Below are 19,536 nucleotides of genomic sequence, written 5' to 3' on the forward strand. Positions count from 1 at the left end.
GTGATATTTTTGTTGCCTATCCTGGGAAGATCTGTGTTTCCATTTATCAAAACAAATGACAAGCTGGGGACCATTTAAAGTCGTTTTTTGAGTTAATAAAGCCAATCTCCCTGTTCTGTTATGTTAAAAGTACATTATCTTTTTATTGGCAGTTCTGTAGGGCTGCGTCTGTTTTCTGTCTAAGCAGTCTCAGGGCTGCCCCACTTGCTTTCTGTGTAGAGAATTACAAAATCATGAGGGTGGGGCCACACCAGCTGACTTACAGTACGGACCATTTCTCAAAATAACCACAACAGTGCAATACCGATGTGTAATTTACGTCACAGTATGTTTTTATGAAATAGTTTGTGGCATTTTCATTTCTATTCCGGATGGAATCTTGTTCTCTCTCCCTTTAATCAGGCATTTAATTTATTTTCATTACTAATATTTTCCACTCCATGTCTTGGCATGCTTCCAATTTAGCAGCTTTGATGAAGGAGGAGAAAAAAACACACAAAAAAGCCCGACTGATTTGTCCTTCACCCGTCTCTCTAACATCAGTTTAACTGCAAATGTATTTCCCCTTTGATGTGTACTAACTTTGAGTACTAAGTTTACTGCCTTAGAAATGGAGAGGGAAACATTACGTGTTTACACAGAGCCATAACCGCGGATTGATGAAGCTGATGTACAACTTTGGAATTTTAAACACTTTCAGCCAATTCGGGCTATTTAGTCATATACCCTTCTGCATTTTCTCTTTACAAATGTCTTTCTGTATAATGTCCTGTAATTAGAACAGGAAATCATTGAGTAACTGTAAGATGAATGCGAGCACTTAGACTGAAAGGAAAATTACCTTCCGAGAAATTATATTCTTTTTTTTTCCCCTGCATGTTACAATGTTGGTAATGATAGTAACAGCTGTAGCTACTCTTATCTGTAGAATTTTCATGCTTAGGTTTTCTGAAGTAAAAAAGAAAAAAAAAATCATTTTCAGTGATAATCAAAGATGAATGGACAGAAAATAGGAAATGCCTAATTATGACAAATATTCCGTGTCACAACAGAGGAGCAATTAAATGGAAACTTCAGTATAATTGTCACTAGCAGTAAGAACTGGAATAGTGCCAGGTATATAGAGTTGCTGCTTTGCCTTTGGTTGGTTGCTAGGAGCACAGTGAGAAGTACAAGGCTTGGGGAGAGCAATGCCTAACACAATAAAGTAACAGAAGGAAGCACAAGTCACTGCGAGAGCCTCTGTATTGACAGTATTTTGCTTAAATTGTTTCCAAAGTAGACATCAAGTTTTATAACATGAGCAAATTCATATTTGCTGGGAGGGGAAAAACTGCGCGTTGGCTTTGAAGCATGTGGGACACTGTGTTTCAGAGTTAGCCTTCAGACATATTTGGAATCTTTTAGGTGAAAATCTTTAAATGTTTGTTGCTATTGGCATCCGAATGCATTTGCCCTAATACGATTAAGGGAACTAAAGGGCAAAATACTTGGCAGATTTTTCAGTTGAGGTAATTAGGTGCAGGAAGCAACATGCAGATTTTTTCCACCAGGCTCTATAAAATCCCGGTGTGAAGGGTTTTTTAAAGGTTTTTTTTTTTTTTTTTTTTTCTTTTAAACTTACTGATGTTAGAAGCAGATTATAGTGGTTTTCAGTAAGCATAATAGTGTGATGTTTCCGAAACAAGCCTTCCTTCCTCTCACCCTGCCCCGGAATTAAAAGAAAAAAAGTTACATTTCTAAGTTGTATAAGAGATAAAAGCAAATTTCTCCTCCAGAATTTATGTTTTCAACCTTCTGTGCATTTGGCCACCATTAACTATTTTTTTAAAATAGCTTTATGGATATTTGAAAGTCAGGGCTCCATTAATTCATTGTGCTTGCTATTTCATGCATCTCTTTTTGTACAAAGACAACTTGAGCAATGCAGAGTGAATGCCCGCTCCTCCCCCTCCCCCAGTCCGCCCCACCCCCAGCCCCGCTCAGGATTAAAGCGGTGGTATACAGTTACTGTTTGAAAGCGTGGGTGGAGTCTCACATTATAATTACAGATTCTCTGTGGAATTCTGTTTTGGACTTGGAGAATATATAAATAAGTGAAAAATTGACATGGAGCGAGGTTAACAAAACGTGTAATTATGATATAAGCACAGGATTAGAGTAATTTTGGTTGAACATTACAAGCAGTGTACTTTAGGTATTAACTTTTAATAGGCAAAGTTCTTTTAAGTGAAGTTGAAATGAGGTTTAGTAATTCGAGGTCTCTTATTACCTTTGAATATTTCATTCTAAAATAGGCATAGTCACTTTTTTGTGGGGAGGAGAAATGGAAGAATGGGGTGATATTTTAATAGAATATCAGAATTGTGGCTCAAAATTTTACTCTTAGACACCAGCTATTTATTTCTGATCATTTTCTGTTCACTAACATCAAGTGATAGATATAGATATAGATATAGACATAGACATAGACATAGACATAGACATAGACATAGACATAGACATAGATATAGATATAGATATAGATGTAGATATATCAACCCACTAGGGTATGTTACAAGAATATTCCCCTATAATGCTTTGATTTCTTTCCTTATGTGGGTGTGGCTAAAAGAAAATCGTTGTTCCAGGAAAACTTTGTTTGCCTTTTGCTAAACAAATGTGCAATTCAGCCCTTCTTTATTCATTCTTCGATGTATCTGCTGTGTGTGAATTACAAAGGAGAAGGTGTCTCACATAGCGTCTATTGGGAATCCTTATTTCATGGCTAACTTTGCATGGGAGTATTTATTTATATGTATATGAAATGCATAAGGAGGAAGGGAGGAGGGGAGGAATTTAAATAAGCATTCTTGAATTTGTTTTCTCAGTGTACTGGGGCAAAATAAACATGCCAATGGAAAATTGCTCATAGTTGTATCTGCAGGAAATCCATTTGATGCAGAGTCTTAGGTGCCAGTTCATAGTTTTAGATCTGGAAAACACCCCAAATTCATAATTTTATACCCTGACAAACACACCTTTCCTATTAAGGTGGCCACACTTTGTCTTGAGGGAGTAAAGGTCTCTGATAAAATCAACCCGCTTGCCTGAGCTGCCGTGAAGAGGCTGGGCATCCTCTTGAAGCCAACGCTGCTAACTTGGCTGTTCTGGGTCCTCTTCCCTCTAGATTCTCCTTACTCACTGCTCACAGAAACTTCCACAGGAGCGAACCTCCCTCCAGGTCTTTCTCTGGTGTTGTAACTAGGAAAGCCAATTCCTCTAAGGATAGCTGATCACAAAGTTGGAGATTTGCCTTTATCTAAACAATTTCAAAATTCGGGTCCAAGGACCAGCCAGATAGCTCAGCAAACTAAAGTGCCTGCTTAGGCAGAGCACAGCGGCCAGGGTTTGATCCCCAGCTTGCTGTGTCAACCCCGCTCCCAGGGTGTACTGAGACAGTGATTGAGACAGGGCGTGGTGGCACGCGCCTGTAATCCCAGAGTTTGGGAGGCTGAAAACAAGAAAATCCCTAGGAGTCCTATCTACATAGTGAGACCCTGTAGACCCCGTGCTAAATACATTTAAAAAAAAAAATCTGGTGCAAATGGGTGGTTCTGTTCGTAAGCAACACATTTATTAGAATTTTTGTTTTGGCATTGCTAAACATTGCCACATTAGGAAAGACCCTGCTGTGTTCTGGTCTCTGAGTGTGGAAAGAATTTAATGGGGGCATTAGATTGTTAGAATATTAGACATGTAGAATTTAGGGTTAGCCCTCTTTCCTATTACATGACTATAAAGTTGATTTAAGTGAAAGGTGCATTGATAATGTTAAATTGCTACAAGAACAGAGTGCTTTCAAAATAATAACAGAGACTGGGCATGGTGGTCCATGCTTATAATCCCACCTCTTGGGAAGCTGTAAACAGGCAGATCACTACAAGTCCAATCTAGTAGGTAGACCCTTCCCTAAAAAAATTAAAATAATAATAATAATAATAATAATAATAATAAGCTACTTTAGCCAGACTAGAATAAATTTGATGTATAACTGGCTGAATTCTATAATTCTCTGTGAAGTACATCATTTTTCACTTGATCAAAGGTCACTCTCCTCATCCTTCATATTGTAAATTAGTTAAAAGTCTATTATCTTTAATATTATTATTGAGGCATTTTGTTATGATGAAAAATTCATCAAATTTGAGGTTCAAAGATTAAGCAAGCCTTTTCTGTCCATCCCTCCAGGATCCTGGCCCTCCTTTGGTGTCTCACCCTCAGTCCTCCCACCTCTAAGTTGGGAAATACTAGAAGTCGTAACGCTAATGATCAGGGAGCAGAAGGCAAACATTGTATGTGAAAGGCATTTGTAAGTGGTCTTGCTTTATTAGTAATACCAGAAACAGCATTACTATTTGCTCTACTTTCTAAATAAGAAAACAGCCCATCAGTCCATTATATTTTTAGTAAAAACAAGGCCTTTTTCATTTATTTTCTGATGTAATACATGCAATGGTACTAAAAAAAAAAAGTGAGAAAAAAAGAAGGGAATATAATCTTGTATTTTGTTTTAAGTACAAGGGGGATTAGAAAGAAAACAAGAATTCCCCCCCCCCACCAGGGATTGAACTCAGGCCCTTGTGCTTGCTAAGGAAGAGCTTATTCCACTGAGCCATCTCCCCAGCCCAAGAATTTTTGAAAATATAGATTTCTAGGGCCAGTGAGATAGCTCAGTGGTCTAAAGAGCCTGCTTAGGCAAGCTTAGGCAAGCACAGGGACCGTGGTACAATCTCCAGCGCCACATGCCCTGCCAGCCCCACCCTAGGGTGGGCTGAGCCAGCTGCAAAAATAAATAGATAGATAGATAGATAGATAGATAGATAGATAGATAGATAGATGATAGATAGATAGATAGATAGATAGATAGATAGATAGATAGATATAAAAATACAGATTTCTATATCCCTGATAGCTATGAGTATGAACGTATGAAAACTGCATCTACAACTCTATGTTGTATGTGTATGTGTTTAAAAACCCAAGCTAAATAAGTTACTGTAAATCTGTGTAAAATGCTAAACTCAGTCAGAATTGATGGTTTCAAAGTTTCATATGCACAAGGTAGTGAAATCCATGCTAAAACTGTAGATTCTTGGGTCTCCACCTTAGAGACTCTGAGTCAGTCTTTCTTGGCAGCACCCAAAAGCCCTCCTCCGTATGGCTGACCTGCGTGATTCTGATGTTGTGGGCAGCCCTGGAACCACCCCAGAGACAAAGTCTACAGAGTGAATGGATCATCACTGGGCACGTTGAGAATAGTAGAGACAGCGTGCTGTGTTCTTTTTTTCCAACAATAAGGACTCACGGCTCAGCTAATGTTTCAGGAACTGCAGGAAGGAAGGGAATAAATATTTTGAGCTCAGTTGAGATGGAAAGGTAGAATGAGAGAAAGAATGCCTGAGCACAGAAGACCTCAGGAAGCTGACGCCACTCAGAACACAGAGTTAGGAAGCGGGCAGATAGTCCTGTTAGGAAAAATGATCTGAGACTGAGGGCATGGAAGGCACGAGAAGTGGACTCCCGAATCCAGGAGGCGTCTTCTGCGAAACTAACGGTTCTTTCCCCCTCTCTCAACCTGAAAAGCACAACTTCCTCCATTTTATTTCTAGAACACTTGGAGAAACTAATGCAGCTTTTGCTGTTTCACAGAAAACCAATGGAGGGCTGAAGAGATAGCTCAGTGGAATAAGTGCTTGTCTGGCAAGTGCAAGGTCCTGAGTTTAATCCCTGGTACCAAAAACAAAACAAAATGAAAATGAATGGAACATCCCTAGTGGGTTTTGGGGATCATCAGTACTTGCTATGTCCAGGAGATGGTATTAGATGCTTGATGTTTGGCGAATATTTCCATCAAAATGTTTTTAGGCTTTAACTCTATAACAAAGCACAGGCTTGAATCTAGTGTTTAAACTTCAATGCCCCAGTTTATTACAAGAATCTCAAATTGATCTATCTCAGCATCTGAAAAGTAGTTTTCATTTGGGGATCTGCCTTTGATATGAAACATATTTCCTGTTAATTAAGTGCACCAGCTGATGAAGTGGCTACCCACAAACCAGCCAGGAGCCTAAGAAATGGGAACCAGTAGAAGATGACATCCTGCAGGCCACTAAATATCTCCATTTGTGGAGAAGCCTCCAGCCTGAGGAACTAGGTGAACATAATTAGAAATACATCTGGGCATTGGCCCCCTGTCTGCAAAGGTCACAAGCGCACCTTCCGTCGGCACTGGTTGTGTGTCATCATTATGTTCCGTCCTAACTCATTTGTCTCCCACTGGCCACCAGATGGCCGTGATAATGCTGGTGTCCTTAACAACTATCTTCTGCAGTTCCCGCAGCATGGTGAGGGCTTGGAATATTGAATGTTTTCCCTTTGGATAAGCAAGTGACAAGTCTGGGGATGGCTTACAACCATGCAGATAGTGTGGTCGTGGAGAGTGACAGAAAAGTGGGTCATGGAGCCTAAATTCAGCGTGACATTGGGGACATGGCATGCTACCAAAAGAGGTGTTTCCTAATGCTCTAACTTAGGGTGAAGGAGGGATATAACCACACCAAATCTGAGTTTTATAAAGGAGCACAAAATACGGTGAGATGTAAATAATCGTTAGAACTCACTGAATTGGCTGAGACACTCCTCTGAGTTAAGTTGCTTCTGGTGGAGCTCTCTCGCAGCGATGCTTGGGGAGTCCTCTCAGCATGATCCTACCACAGATGCCAAATCACCAGATGGATTTAGGAACATTAAAAGATAGGGGTATGGGTATCGGGAGGGTTGAGAAGATGGCTATATCAATCAAGTTGAGATCGATCGTGTTCCAGTGGCCCCTATACCATAGCCCTTAAAACGCTGCAAGTTTTATTTTCTGCTTATTCTGGGCATTAATTTTGGGTCAACAAGAGGCTCTGCTTCATGATTGCTTCATTGGCTCCATGATCCAGCCTAGGCGAGTAGCTGTTATCTGAACCATTATAGATAGCCAGTGGAAAAATGATTATGGTTGGTGGGGCACAGTCTTACTATTTTTTGACAGGATCTCACTTGGTAGTTCCATCTGGCCTCGAATTCACTATGCAGTCTAGGCTGGCCTTGAACTCGGCAATCCACCTGTCTCCTGAGAGCTGGGGATACAGGCACGCGCCACCATGCCCAGCTTGCACTTACTATTTAAAGCGGCCGTTGCTTCTGTCACACTTCACTGACCAAACCTAGGACTCCCAAGAAAGTGGGAAGCAACGCCTTCCCTCAGGACCAGAGAGAATGGGAAATATTTGCTGCAGAGCAATAATGTGAATGGCAGAGAAGATGGCAGTACTACCTGGACCCGCAGGCGCCTCTCTGGGGCCACATGACCTTTTGGAATTTCCAAGTACCTCCAAAACTTCACGACTCCATACAAAAGTAATACCAAACTCTATGAAGAAGCTCCACAAATTTATGTTTTTCCCTACCGTGTTGACTTTAGTACTTAGAAAAACAGGTCAGATTCGCACAAAATAGTTTTTGATTCTACAACGCTCCAATGACACAAACATGACTTTAACGTGTCCTGGGGCTACCTTGCTCCTCTTTTCTCCACTGAGAGAACCCTAAGGCTGTGTGTGTGCGTGGGTATGCATGTGTCCGTGTGTGCGTGGGTGTGTCTCTGCACTGATGAAGTAGGGCAGGAGGAGGCTGGAGTCACCAGACTGGGATGAGGAAGGAGTGAGAGAAGGTCCCCGGGGAGAATAATGTCTTTAGTCCAGTCAGAATAGTGATTAAGGATTGCAAACGTGCGCGACCACGCTCAGGCGGACTCGGTCAGTCGTGAGCTCAGCGCGCCCGGGGGCAAGGCGGGCGGTGTGCAGGACCGCGGATGGAACGCTGGTCCCTGAGCTAGCCAGAGCCGCCGCTTAGTGCACTGAGCTGTCTCGCCGGCCCTAATGTTGCCTTTCTTGCGGGAAGATGATAACAGGAGTGCTTTCTCATTTGCTTAGGGGAGGACGAGGAGGACGTGAACGTACTGGTGCTCAGCTACCCTCAGTACTGCCGCTACCGCTCCATGCTGAAGCGCATCCAGGATACGCCATCCTCCATTCTCACGGACCAGTTTGCGTTAGCTCTGGGGGGCATCGCCGTGGTCAGCAAGAACCCCCAGATCCTGTACTGTCGAGACACTTTTGACCACCCCACTCTCATAGAAAATGAGAGTATATGCGACGAATTTGGTGAGTGTATTTTTTTTCTGCCTAAAACTGTTTTTTGCACTTTCGGTGAAGAACAGCGAGGGGGAGTGGGCTGAGTTTCACAAACCCATGTCTCATCGCCCCCTGCCCTTCCACGGCTGTGGCTACGGCATCAGGACCTTCCACCTCTTACCATTGGTAAAATATGATTATTTGCAACTTGCTGTTTAATATAAAGTTTGAAGTCTCTGGAAATTAGACCTCAGGACAGACTCAAAGCTTTGGGGATCATTTGTAAAATGCTGTGACTATTCAAATGTGAATTATTTTAAATTCATGTGATCACTCTCTTCTATAAGGTACTCATATAAAAATGCACAGACTAACTACTTTGCACAAAATAACTACTTTGGTACTACAAGTAGGATAGATAGATAGATAGATAGATAGATAGATAGATAGATAGATAGAGCTTCATATGTCCGTGGTATATTTCCCACATAGACACATACTGCCCACCAAAGGTGGGGCTCGACACACATTTATCTTTATCTACATCTCTGCCAGCTGAGTGGTGGCAAGGAGACCAGACGGGGGAACCTGGCCTGGGAATCGCTCCTGGCCTGGGAATCAGCGTCTGCGGCTGAGCCGAGCCGCCTCTTCTCCATACTTGCACCTTCTCACTCACTTGTTGCGAAGAATGGGTCATGCCGGGGTTCCTCCATGAGGGGACATGTCCTCACCCAAGCCCTCCTCTGGGAGACACCCCTGGAGATGGGATTTGGGGGCCTGTGGGCCCCTCGGGCTATGGAAGAGGCTGAGCTCTCCGGTTTAGAGAGGAGCATCAGGTCCCTGTGGGCTGGCACCTTCCCTGATGCTGCTGGCTTGTTTCCCCGAGGACCCCTCTTTGTAGATTACCTGCCTTCCAGTTATCCTGCTTAGCCGCGATGGACCTCGGCACTCTTTGGAGATCCCCATATAGCCTCTTGGATACCATTCTTTATGACCCCAAGAGCCCTGTTGCTGCTCCTGCAAGGGTTTCTGTTCAGTAGTTGTGTGAAGACAACTCAGTGGGGTGCAAGGGGATCGGATACAGTGAGCCAGGAAGCGAGGCAGGAGGGAGGAACAGGAAGAAGGCATCGCAGCTCCTCAGTGGCTAAGGCCAAGATGTGCCCGTGTATAAACTGATGCGTCACATGTCATCTACGACTCCTGCTTCTCAAGTGATTCCACATGTAAAGAGGAAATAGGGTTTGTACAAATTATATTTCCTCCTTTAAAGAAAGATGTTTTCATGCCTGCGGAGATAGCTCGGCGGTCTAAGTATCTGCTTAGCATGGGCAAGGACCGAGGTTCGCATGCAGCGCTGGCCCCACGCTGAGTCACCCACTGAAACCGGGCATGGTGGTGCATGCCTGTACTCTCAGTGCTGTATTCTGGGCTGTGTAGTGAGACCCTGTACCAAATAAATAAAATGTTTTCTCTTATGTGAGAAAAGCAAAATATAAATAAAGAACAACAACAACCAAAAAAAAGGATGGGTAATAGGAAGTAGGGAGAGATCTTTCCCAAAGACGGAAGGAAGTGGAATCGTCAGACTGAGGCAGAAAAAAAGAGGGCAAGGGCATGAACAAAGAATGAAGATGCGCTACCTCCACGGCTCAGCTCCTACACCAGACTGACCATTAGTAATGCTAATATACTAATGTACTACAGAAAAATAAAAACTGGAAATAAATTACACAAAAACAATACTCATTGTTGTGCTTTTAAATCTTTAAATAACCTTTCATTCAAGTAGATCAAGATATCCGGTATACTTTTTTAAATCCTCTCTTTTCAGCTCAGCTTTTGCAAACCTTCTCTTTCAGTACTTGTGAGCTTCTCCTCTTTGTCCCCTGCGCCCACACTCTGTGTCCTGCTTGGTGCTCAAAGGGACTGTAAATTCCTGACGCTGAATAAGACTGAAAGAACATTTGCCTTCACTTAAGAGCATTTGAAATTAGAGTTTCACAATATAATATAATGAAAAAAATGTCTTAACCTTTTGGACTAATTTAAGAGTTATTAGTCATTGAGTTTCAAAGCTGCTACATCTAGAATTGGTCTAGAAGTTCCAACTCAACAGTCATCACAATGGTTGTTAAGAGTCACCAAATTAGTTGTAAATGTTCTCACAAACACAAGCATCTGACTTTTGAGTGTTTCCCTGGACTTCACTCTGTTACAGCTAATTTCGATGCTTTTTTTTATTCTTTAGCCTCTTAAAGTGGAAGCTTTCTTTTGGAATAAAGGTACCTTTAAAGAGCTTTTAGACAGCCAGCTTAAAAATTAGAACATTAGAGATTTTAGTTGTTTGTACTTCATGTAGTTTGTGTTTTGTAGAGTAGCTTGTGTAACAAGAGAACAAAGCCGCTCGTCCCGACCCGATCCCATCACCCTCCCCAGGTGCCCCCTCTGCCTCCTATGTCTGTCACACATTTACCTTTTCAGAGAATTCTGAACACCCTTTTCAACTTCCAACTGGCTGTACTTGAGATCAACACGGGTTAAAGTGTTCGTTAAAATGTGGCATTGGGTTTCTCTAACTAACAGTTGATACAAGAACACAAATTTAATTAGTCACTAGCCTTAAACAAATGTTCCTAATATTAAACACTGCCAGGCGACTGGGGCACTTTGGTCAGATGACCGAGCATGTCGGGGGACCCGTGGATGAATTTCCCACACAGTATATATTCTGTACCACACGTCTGGTGACTTCAGTAATTGGTTCAATGTAATTTAGGTAACAGTGTGCCTAGGGTGTACAAATCAAATTTTATTAGCCATATCACCAGGTGGATGAATAGTGGAGCTGATGGCCAAGAGTTTACCGCATTTAGCAGCTACACCTTTGACACCTGAAATACATAAATTGATGTAAAATACTTGTAAAGTCCTTCTCAAAAGAACCCTGTCTGCTTTTCTATGATTGAATGATGTTTACTTTATTGATTAATGTATTTTTTGCTTTCTGCTAGTAAATAGGATTATGGAGTGGAGGTGGGAGGGGTATGCAAAAGATAAAACATTTCTTGCTTGTTTTAATGACTTTAAATCTAATTGAGGAAGACAGGATTTTTGCACCTGACAGATTAGCTAATATTATAGGAAAATCAATGGTGAAGTATTTGCCAGGTGTCACACAGGGCAAGTGCAGTAGGGGTTTAGCAGTGAGCAGAGGTGGCCAAAGGTGGGCCAGAAGAAAGGCCGGGGAAAGCACCCTAAAAGGTAGGAGTTGGCCTGGTTTTAAAAGAGCCCTCAGGCTTTTAGGAAAATACTAGAAAAGTGCAGTGCTTAAAACCCACATACTGCCTGTCCCCATGAGCCCTTGGCTGCCCTCTACCAGGTCAGCTGCGGGTCTCTCTTAGGCTTGCTCTGCTCTTCATTACTCGTCATTTGGGGCTGCAGTAAGGGGTCTCATGTCTTTGCTCTGTTACTATTTTTTTTTCTTTTTCTTTTTCTTTTCTTTTTTTTTGTGGAACAGGGGATTGAACTCAGGCCCTTGTGCTTGCCGGGAAAGTGCTTATTCTACTGAGCCACCTCCCTGGCCAAGACTTTGCTCTGGACAGCCACCTTGCTCTGCTGCCCAGACAGCTCCCTGCTCCTCACTATTTTAATGTTGTCCACTGAATAACAACTTTAATTGAACAATAAAAGTAAGCGTTTAAATCCACAATGAGTCCCTGTAAATAAATTCTCTGTGGAATTTTATGAAGCTGTTTAATGAAAAGTTTGATTAGAAACTATTAAAGAAAAATAAAATAGATGAAATTTCATCATTTAATCCAACATTACAGTAGTGTAATTTTAATTTTTATTTACATTGAGATATTCAGAATAGTGTAAATATATTCTGGCTTTAATTAACTACCCTCCTTACTTGGGAAAGGTCATTTTAGGCTCAGGGGCTTTGGTAGTGCACCTTCTGCTTTCAGCACTGTGTTCTACTCAAGCCCCTTCCTTCCTTTAACTCCTACAATGCCTACGCCTCTGACATAAGCATAAATGGAGCCACGCTGATGGGGTGTAACCGACAGGCTTCCACCTTGGAGTCTCCCCATGTTTCTCCCTCCTGCCTGTTAGGCTGCCCTGTTAGGCTGCCCTGCACATGGTATGTTCTTTCTCAGCACAAGAAGCCTGAGTATTTTTAAAACTAAAACAGACGACATCCCATGAAAGCATTATGAAAACTCATTGTATTGCGCATGCAATGAGGAAATAAGATTATAATAACAAAGAAGGGGCAGCGGCATGTATGGCAATTTTTCTTCATAAAAATCTCTAACCTTTGCAAAATTCTTGCCCCAACTGTTCCGTTAGAATCTCCTGACATGCGGCACTTGCCAACAACCCTTAGCTTAATTTTCCTCTTTTTTAGAGTGATTCCTCTTTTATGAAACACGTGCTGCCATTTATACGGTACTGATGCCTGTCTGTGCTTTGGAAAAAACATACCTGCAAACACTTTGTCGGCTTTTGCTGTTTGAACAATAGTCTCCACCATTTTGTGATGTACAGTGTTTACATTAATATCACGCAGATTGATTTCACACGTGTGAAGTGTTGACAACTAAACCCAAACAGAGGCCTGGCCTAGCGTAGATGAATGGGTAACGGAAGGTCCTGGCTCCCATCAGAGAGATGAAAAGCAACCCAGCCCGCAGAAGGCGGGGTCTGCAGTTCTTAAAAATGGGTGGGGCCGAATGGCTTAGGCTAAGGATGATTTCAAAAGCCTAACATGTCTTATTTTGTTCGGAGCTTTGAATTGCAAAGAGACACAGAACCCACAGTCATGCTTCTATGTTTGTGGACATCCTGATGTGTTTGGATGTGTTTCTTGACCAGGAGTGCGATGGGGTGTGGTGGTCACTCTTGTGGACAGCAGAATATTGAGACAGACTGTCAACATGGGCAAGACATGTTCTGTTTCTCTGGGAAGACATATTCTGCTGGGCCTGGGGGTGGATGGCAGGGTGCAGGGAAGAGTCGGCCCTCACAGGCAGATAGGCAGGGCTCAGCCCTCAAATCCCCTGTGCCCCCGGGCAGGTGGTGTGAGGGCCTTCACTTGCCCCATCTGTAGAGTTGGCTGATCCATGGCTGACTTACTGGGCTCAACGTAAGTCTGTATTCAAGTTTTTAAAACTCCTCTTGATAAGTGAAAATTCTCCACTATTTCTGCCAGAACCTTAGGTCTTGAACAACTTGCATCTGTCAAAAATGATCTTATTCTTTGAATAAAAGAGGAACCCAGAGCCTTGCTGGAACCCTACTGGCAAAGATAAATTTTCTACTTCATATAGTATGCCTTAAAGGAGCTTTTCTGCTTCTTCGTTGACTTTTCTCTTTCTGTTTTTCCTGTTGGATGAAATAACGGCATTATACACAAAACAAGAGAAGGCACAGGGGAAAGCAGAGTGGATGAGGGGACAAAACCTTGAATTTTTTATGAAAGACAACTCTGGCCATACAAAATTATTTTGGAGTGCAAAGGCTGAGCTGGCCTCTGCCTCTTCTCCTCTAACATCACATGTTTTGCTGGAAAACGGAAGGAAAGGCAGTTGTTTTGTCCAGGATCATGGGAATTTGTAAGTAAGCAGTTTTTTCCTTGCCCAAGTAAGTTTCATAGTCACAGTGGATTTTGATGGTCGAGTGGCTTTGTCATGGCCCCCGTCCACCCTGAGGCTTTCACTGCCTGCCTGTGATGGCCACTCACCTCCCAAAGGATAACAAGGCAGACGTTTGTCCTTAATTGAAAACAAGTGAAAAAGGAGCCGTGCTCCTATACATCACTGTTTATGTAGAAGATGGCAACCTTCAGAGGCCTCCCTTCTCATTTTAGACGTTTCTAGAGGTTTTGTTGATCAGAAGAGAATGGTTTTCGTAAACCAGTCTTTGTAGCCTTCCCACTGCTACCAAGGTAGGGACAGAGAGCACATTCAGGGCTTCATAGCAGAGTGACCCCAATCCAGAGAAATCCATTGGTAGAGGTGCATCTGATGTCCCCAGCAGAGCTGCAGGGACTAACGTGAAGGCTTGGTGTTCAGGACAAAAAGGTGAAAGGAAAGCCAGGAACAGAGCTCCTTAGAGCCCATGGAAGCTGGCAGGTCATCTCTTTGGGAGATGAATGAGAAGAACTTTTATGTTGTGACTGTAAATTAACTTGCAGGGTCATGATCTGTGCAATTAGTAAGATTAGTGGATTTCTTTTCTGGGTTTTTTGTGGGTTTTTTTTTTTTTTGGAAATTTAAGGAAGATTTAAAAATAACTCTGGACTCTAAATGTAGCTGAGGGGATGCAGTGACTTGGTAAACACGTTTTGGGATAATGGGTATGATAACTCTTGTTTAACTCAGAAAGAAGGATTTGTCCCTATACTGCAAATATTTCACCTAACATTTCACATAGAGAAACAAGAACAATCTATCCTCTGCATTAGCAGAATCAAATATTCCTCTTTGGGGCAAAACAGACTTTTTTTTCCAATTCAGAAATACACATTTACACTACCAGAAACAAACTAGGTCATTGAAAAATAACAGACCAAATATATTGATCATAAGTGGGGGTGTTAGAATTAGGTTCAATAGGTCTGTATATGATCAGTTCTCTTTTTTATGTACTTAGTACAATGTCCACAGGGTCTCACTACACAGATCAGACTCATAGTGATCCTCCTGTTTTCAGCCTCCCAAGCACTGGCATTACACACTGCGCCGCCCCACAGAGTCTTGGTTGCCATCTCAGCACGCCCCAGGGGAGGGACTGGCATGGCACGGCAGGCTGGGGATCGAACCCAGCCCCTGCACCTGCCTAAGCAGGCACTTTAGTCCACTGAGCTATCTGGCTTGCCCTTGTGATAAGTTATTAAAATCTTCTTGATACATAGCCCCTTCATCTGTCTTATCAGGGAAGCTAGATGGATCCCCTGGACATAAGTGAAGATGGCTGGGATGCTTGGAGCCTAGCATGGTGCCTGATGCACAGTGCCTCCTCTGGCATTCACTCATCCATGCATCTATTCAACCAGGGCCTATTCCACACCTGGTATTCCTTTTTTTTTTTTTTTAAGAACCAGGGATTGGACTCACACCCTTACACTTGCCAGGGAAGTGCTTATCCTCCCCGGCCCTGGTATTCCTTTGTACTGTGTCTTATTCTGGCCTCTGTGCACAACGGGTCTGAGTGAAAGAAATTTCCTCTTAAAGTACTTGCATCGTAGTATGTAGAAAAGGGAGTGATGAAATACAAGGTGACCATGGATTCACTGTTCTTGAAACAGACCGCTCAAAACTGTTCCAAGCACCAAGTGGTGGAAGCACTTGGCCAGGTCATGGTGAGGGCGGTGAAGTGCTCGCCATGACTGACTCCCACATCTTCTGTCACCTAGCACACCCGAACCCCATGCTGACTCCATAGTGGGGCCTCAAAGCACACCCTCACGATTGCTTTAAATCTACAACTAGGGAAATGGAGGTATTTTTTGATACCAAAAATGATTCAACATCTGTTAGCCCAGAAACCCTTGTGTGTTTGTCCCTCTGCATGAGATGCGTTTCCCCAATGCATCCAGTTCCTTCTCATCCTTCTGGCCTTAGCCAAGTTTCTCCTCCCCAGAGGAATCTCTGGCCATCCCTCTTCCATAAGTTCAGCCCCCTCTCATCCCTCAGTGTGTAATTATCTCCCCACAACTCATCATTATCTGAAATTAACTCGCGCAACTGTTTCTTTACATGTTTGCAGGCCATCTCCCCACTCCCTGCACATGCTACAAGGTGAGCTTTAGGTAATGAAAGTGTGCTGTTTTGTGCACCAGTGTGCACACAGGGACCAGAGCCTAGCAGAAGCTTCATGCATGCTGGGTAGGTGAGCGGATGGGTGTGGCAGTCCTCAAGCCAGGATCCCTGCTGTCTTTACCAGACAAATAAGGACATCAAAGCACGGTCATGTCCCAAGCAGCAGGTGCTCAAACCAAGACTGAAACCCAGGCAGACCCTGTAGAGGAAGAGCACGCAGGCTGCCTAATGTCAACTCCCCTGGAAACACAGAATGGTCAGCAGTGTTCTAGATACTGAATATGCAGTAAGCTCTAGAGGGCTTGAGTGGATAGACTGGTAAGCAGAGGAGGAGTTAAGAAAAGAATGATCATAGTGATAAAAAAAAAAAATCTGAAAACCACTGGAGTGGAATCAGGCAGCCCTGATCCTCCTGCTTCATGTCTTGCTGTCCTTGCATCTGTTCTCGACAACTCAGCAGAGGGCTCACGTCCCTGTCTAAGCATCTGGGCTCTGCACACATGAGGCCTCTTTAAGAGCTGGAACTATGCATTCAATCTTGAAAGGGGGCAAATAGTAAACAACCCTGTGTTCTCCCGGGCTTCCACACTGACAGGACTTTCATTGCTCACCTCTCTATAATTTTCTGCTTAGAACACACTGGTTTTCCCAATTTGGCATCCTTCTTTAATTGAAAAATTATAGGCCTAATTTCAAAAAATGAAATGTATGCAAGCTTTCCAGCTTCTGTGACTTCTTTATTCCTGAAGCACATAAATCATTTCTTTTTAAAATTAAATTTCGCTTGCCACGATTTGGTAATGGGTTTTCAAAGAAGGCAGGGTAGCCAAGCTCTTGGCACCAGGGCCGCCTGCGCTGCCTGCTCAGGAAATCTTCTCATCACCATCTGGCATCGGTCTTGCTTCCCTCACCCAGGCCTCATCCTTCCTCTGCAAGTTGCCTAGGAACTCTCTCCCCAACAGTCTCCTCTCTGAATGCCCTTTTGGGCCCTGCAGCTGCCATCTTGGAAGACTGAAGAACAGATAGAATCTAGGCAGAAAAAGACGAATGCATTCTGTGCTCCTCGGGTGCTTATTCATTCACTAGGTATAAGGCAGAGCTCCAGGCCTCGTGGGGACCTGAGCCCGGGAGCCACACACACACACTCAACTGTCTGAGATGGGCTTGGAGCGAGGCTTCACTACAAAAGGCATTTATAACTCTCCTCCCAGGCCGCATTTGTACCCACGAGCAACCTCAAGGGGTTAAGCAGCTCCTACAGGATAGCAGGTGGGGCATGGCACTGACAGGGCTTTGCTCATCTTGCATCCACACTCGGGTGGATGCCCCAACGGGCACACTTGTGCCTTGTGGAGTGAGAGAAACAGGCAGCTACGTCACAGTTATTTTGAGGCTCAAAAAAAAGATATTGGCCAAAGCTTAGTAGTGGATCCTGCGAGGTGGAGAGGCTAATTGGAGCTGGGAGGTGCGCAAGCGATGGTCCTGACGCCACGGGAGGCTTCTAAGAGGAGGTGAACCGCCAGCCGGACCTTGGAGGATTCAAGTAGGAGGAAATTGTTTTGGGTGAGGACGTGGAAATGACTTAGACTTTGAAACTCAAAGAAGAAGGCTGCTTCCTGTGCCGTTTTTAGCTTTCAGCATAGACAAAAAAGCAGCCTCCAAAGCACAACCCTTTTCTTCCTGGCTGTCAGGTTCCCCTGAAAGCTCTGTCCTGCGCTCTTCTCCCTCAGACCCCATTGTGACCGGGACCCACGGGAGGCCACGTGGAGAGAAAATCAGCTCATCTTTTATTAAATCGGATCCTTCCCTGGGGTCTGCAAGAAAGAAAGGGAGGGACATACCTGCTCCGCAGTAGGAGATGGGGTGCGAGCCTCTTGCTTGATTTCCTGGCTTCTCGAAAGGTAGATTTTAGACTGAAAAATCGCTTCATAATAATCATACAGAACCCTTAGCTTTTTAGCCCTTCTCTGTTACTCAGAACTTTTTCAAAGAAGTTTTTCTTGTTTGGTTTTGTGGTTCTCTTTCTGCCTGTTGTGAAAATTAATGGCTTCACTTTCAGCATTTGTCATTGGACTTCAAGCTCCTTGAGGGAGTAAGAATTCTGCCTTATACCTGTTTCTGACCACATGTGTTTGTTGAAGTGACAAAAACTCTGATGCCTGCAGAGGACCTCGAACCCCATCCCCATCCTCTTACTCCTTTCTCAGATATAGGTTTTCCATCTCTGTCTGTCTCTGTCTGCCTCTCTGTCTCTATCTCTGTCTGTCTCTGTTTCTCTTTCTCTGTCTCTGTCTCTGTCCTTTTCTGTCTGTCACTGTCTCCTCTGTCTCTGTCTCTTTGTCTGTGTGTGTGTGTGTGTGTGTGTGTGTGTGTGTGTGTGTGTGCATGTGTGTGTGTGTGTGTGACCAGGGATTAAACTCAGGGCCTTCACACTGAACTAGGTCCCTGTTGACCTCCACTTTTTTATTTTTATTTTGAGACAGGGTCCCACTAAAGTCCCACTGAATTACTCATGCTGAGTTTGTGGTGCTTCTGCCCTAGCCTTCCGCAGCCCTGGGATTAGGAGCAGGTGTCACCATGCAGAGAGATCAGATATGAGCTTCAGCTTACTGTGGACTTCATCATTAAGGAAAAGTATCTTGGTCAATGGGACCAGGTTTTTCAACAATGTTTCTGTCTTTTCCAATTTGAAGAATGATCTTCAGAAATTAGTCAATGTCAGTGGTTTAAGAGTGCTCATCTTTTATGATGTTTAAAAGATCTTGGAGTCTGAATGATTTAGGAGTGTGTTCTTTCTGAGGAAGTAGAGTGTCTTCCTCAAATTAGGGCTAATACAAACCCATAAGCAGAGGTCACCACACTGACCCCGCCAACCTGGAACTCAGACATCAGAAGCCACTGGAGACAAAACAACAGTATCCACTGTGTCAGGACACTGCCTGGATCTAGCTAAAGTTTGTACTTGATGCATCAGGATCATAACACAGGGGACAGGGCAGGCTGGAATCATATCAGAGAGAATGGAGAAGGAAAGGCTTGGCTGGTTTATTCCTTAAGGAGAAGATGACTCAGTGGGTGACACTAACACCCAGGAAGATTTTATGAGTCTTTGGTTCACTATATGGTATTTATAGGGGACACTTCTGTCTCCCAAGAGAGTCCTGTGGAAGACCTTAGGCAAGGCAGGCTGGCAACACCCAGAGACTGGCAGATGGCACTTTCTTCCTCTCAGTCCCCTGCATGAACATCATTGGCTTTCAAATAAGCAATGGGGGAGGGGAGAAACTGAGGACAAGCCCAGCCCTCCCGGTGAGCAAGGCACATCCCCAGTCCTTTATACATTTTTAAGGACAGGATCTCGCTACATTGCCAGCCTGGTTTTGAACTTACAATCTTTCTGCTTCCGCTTCCCAGAGGACTTCCACAGCAATCAAGTATTTTAACAAGGATATCTCTGTCTGTCTGTCTGTCTGTCTGTCTGTCTGTCT

At 43.6% G+C, this 19,536-nt stretch overlaps 1 protein-coding gene across 1 annotated transcript in view; it reads left to right on the forward strand.

The window, feature by feature from the left end:
* Window positions 1-19,536, forward strand: part of Arid5b (AT-rich interaction domain 5B) — a 179,086-nt gene that overhangs the window by 80,933 nt on the left and 78,617 nt on the right. The window contains exon 4 of the mRNA XM_004632021.2: window positions 8,022-8,252. Coding sequence (XP_004632078.1) covers window positions 8,022-8,252 — 231 coding nt within the window. The remainder of the gene's footprint in view (window positions 1-8,021; window positions 8,253-19,536) is intronic.

This window comes from Octodon degus, unplaced genomic scaffold, assembly GCF_000260255.1.
Source record: "Octodon degus isolate 3935 unplaced genomic scaffold, OctDeg1.0 scaffold00046, whole genome shotgun sequence".
NCBI classification, from domain to species: Eukaryota; Metazoa; Chordata; class Mammalia; order Rodentia; family Octodontidae; genus Octodon; species Octodon degus.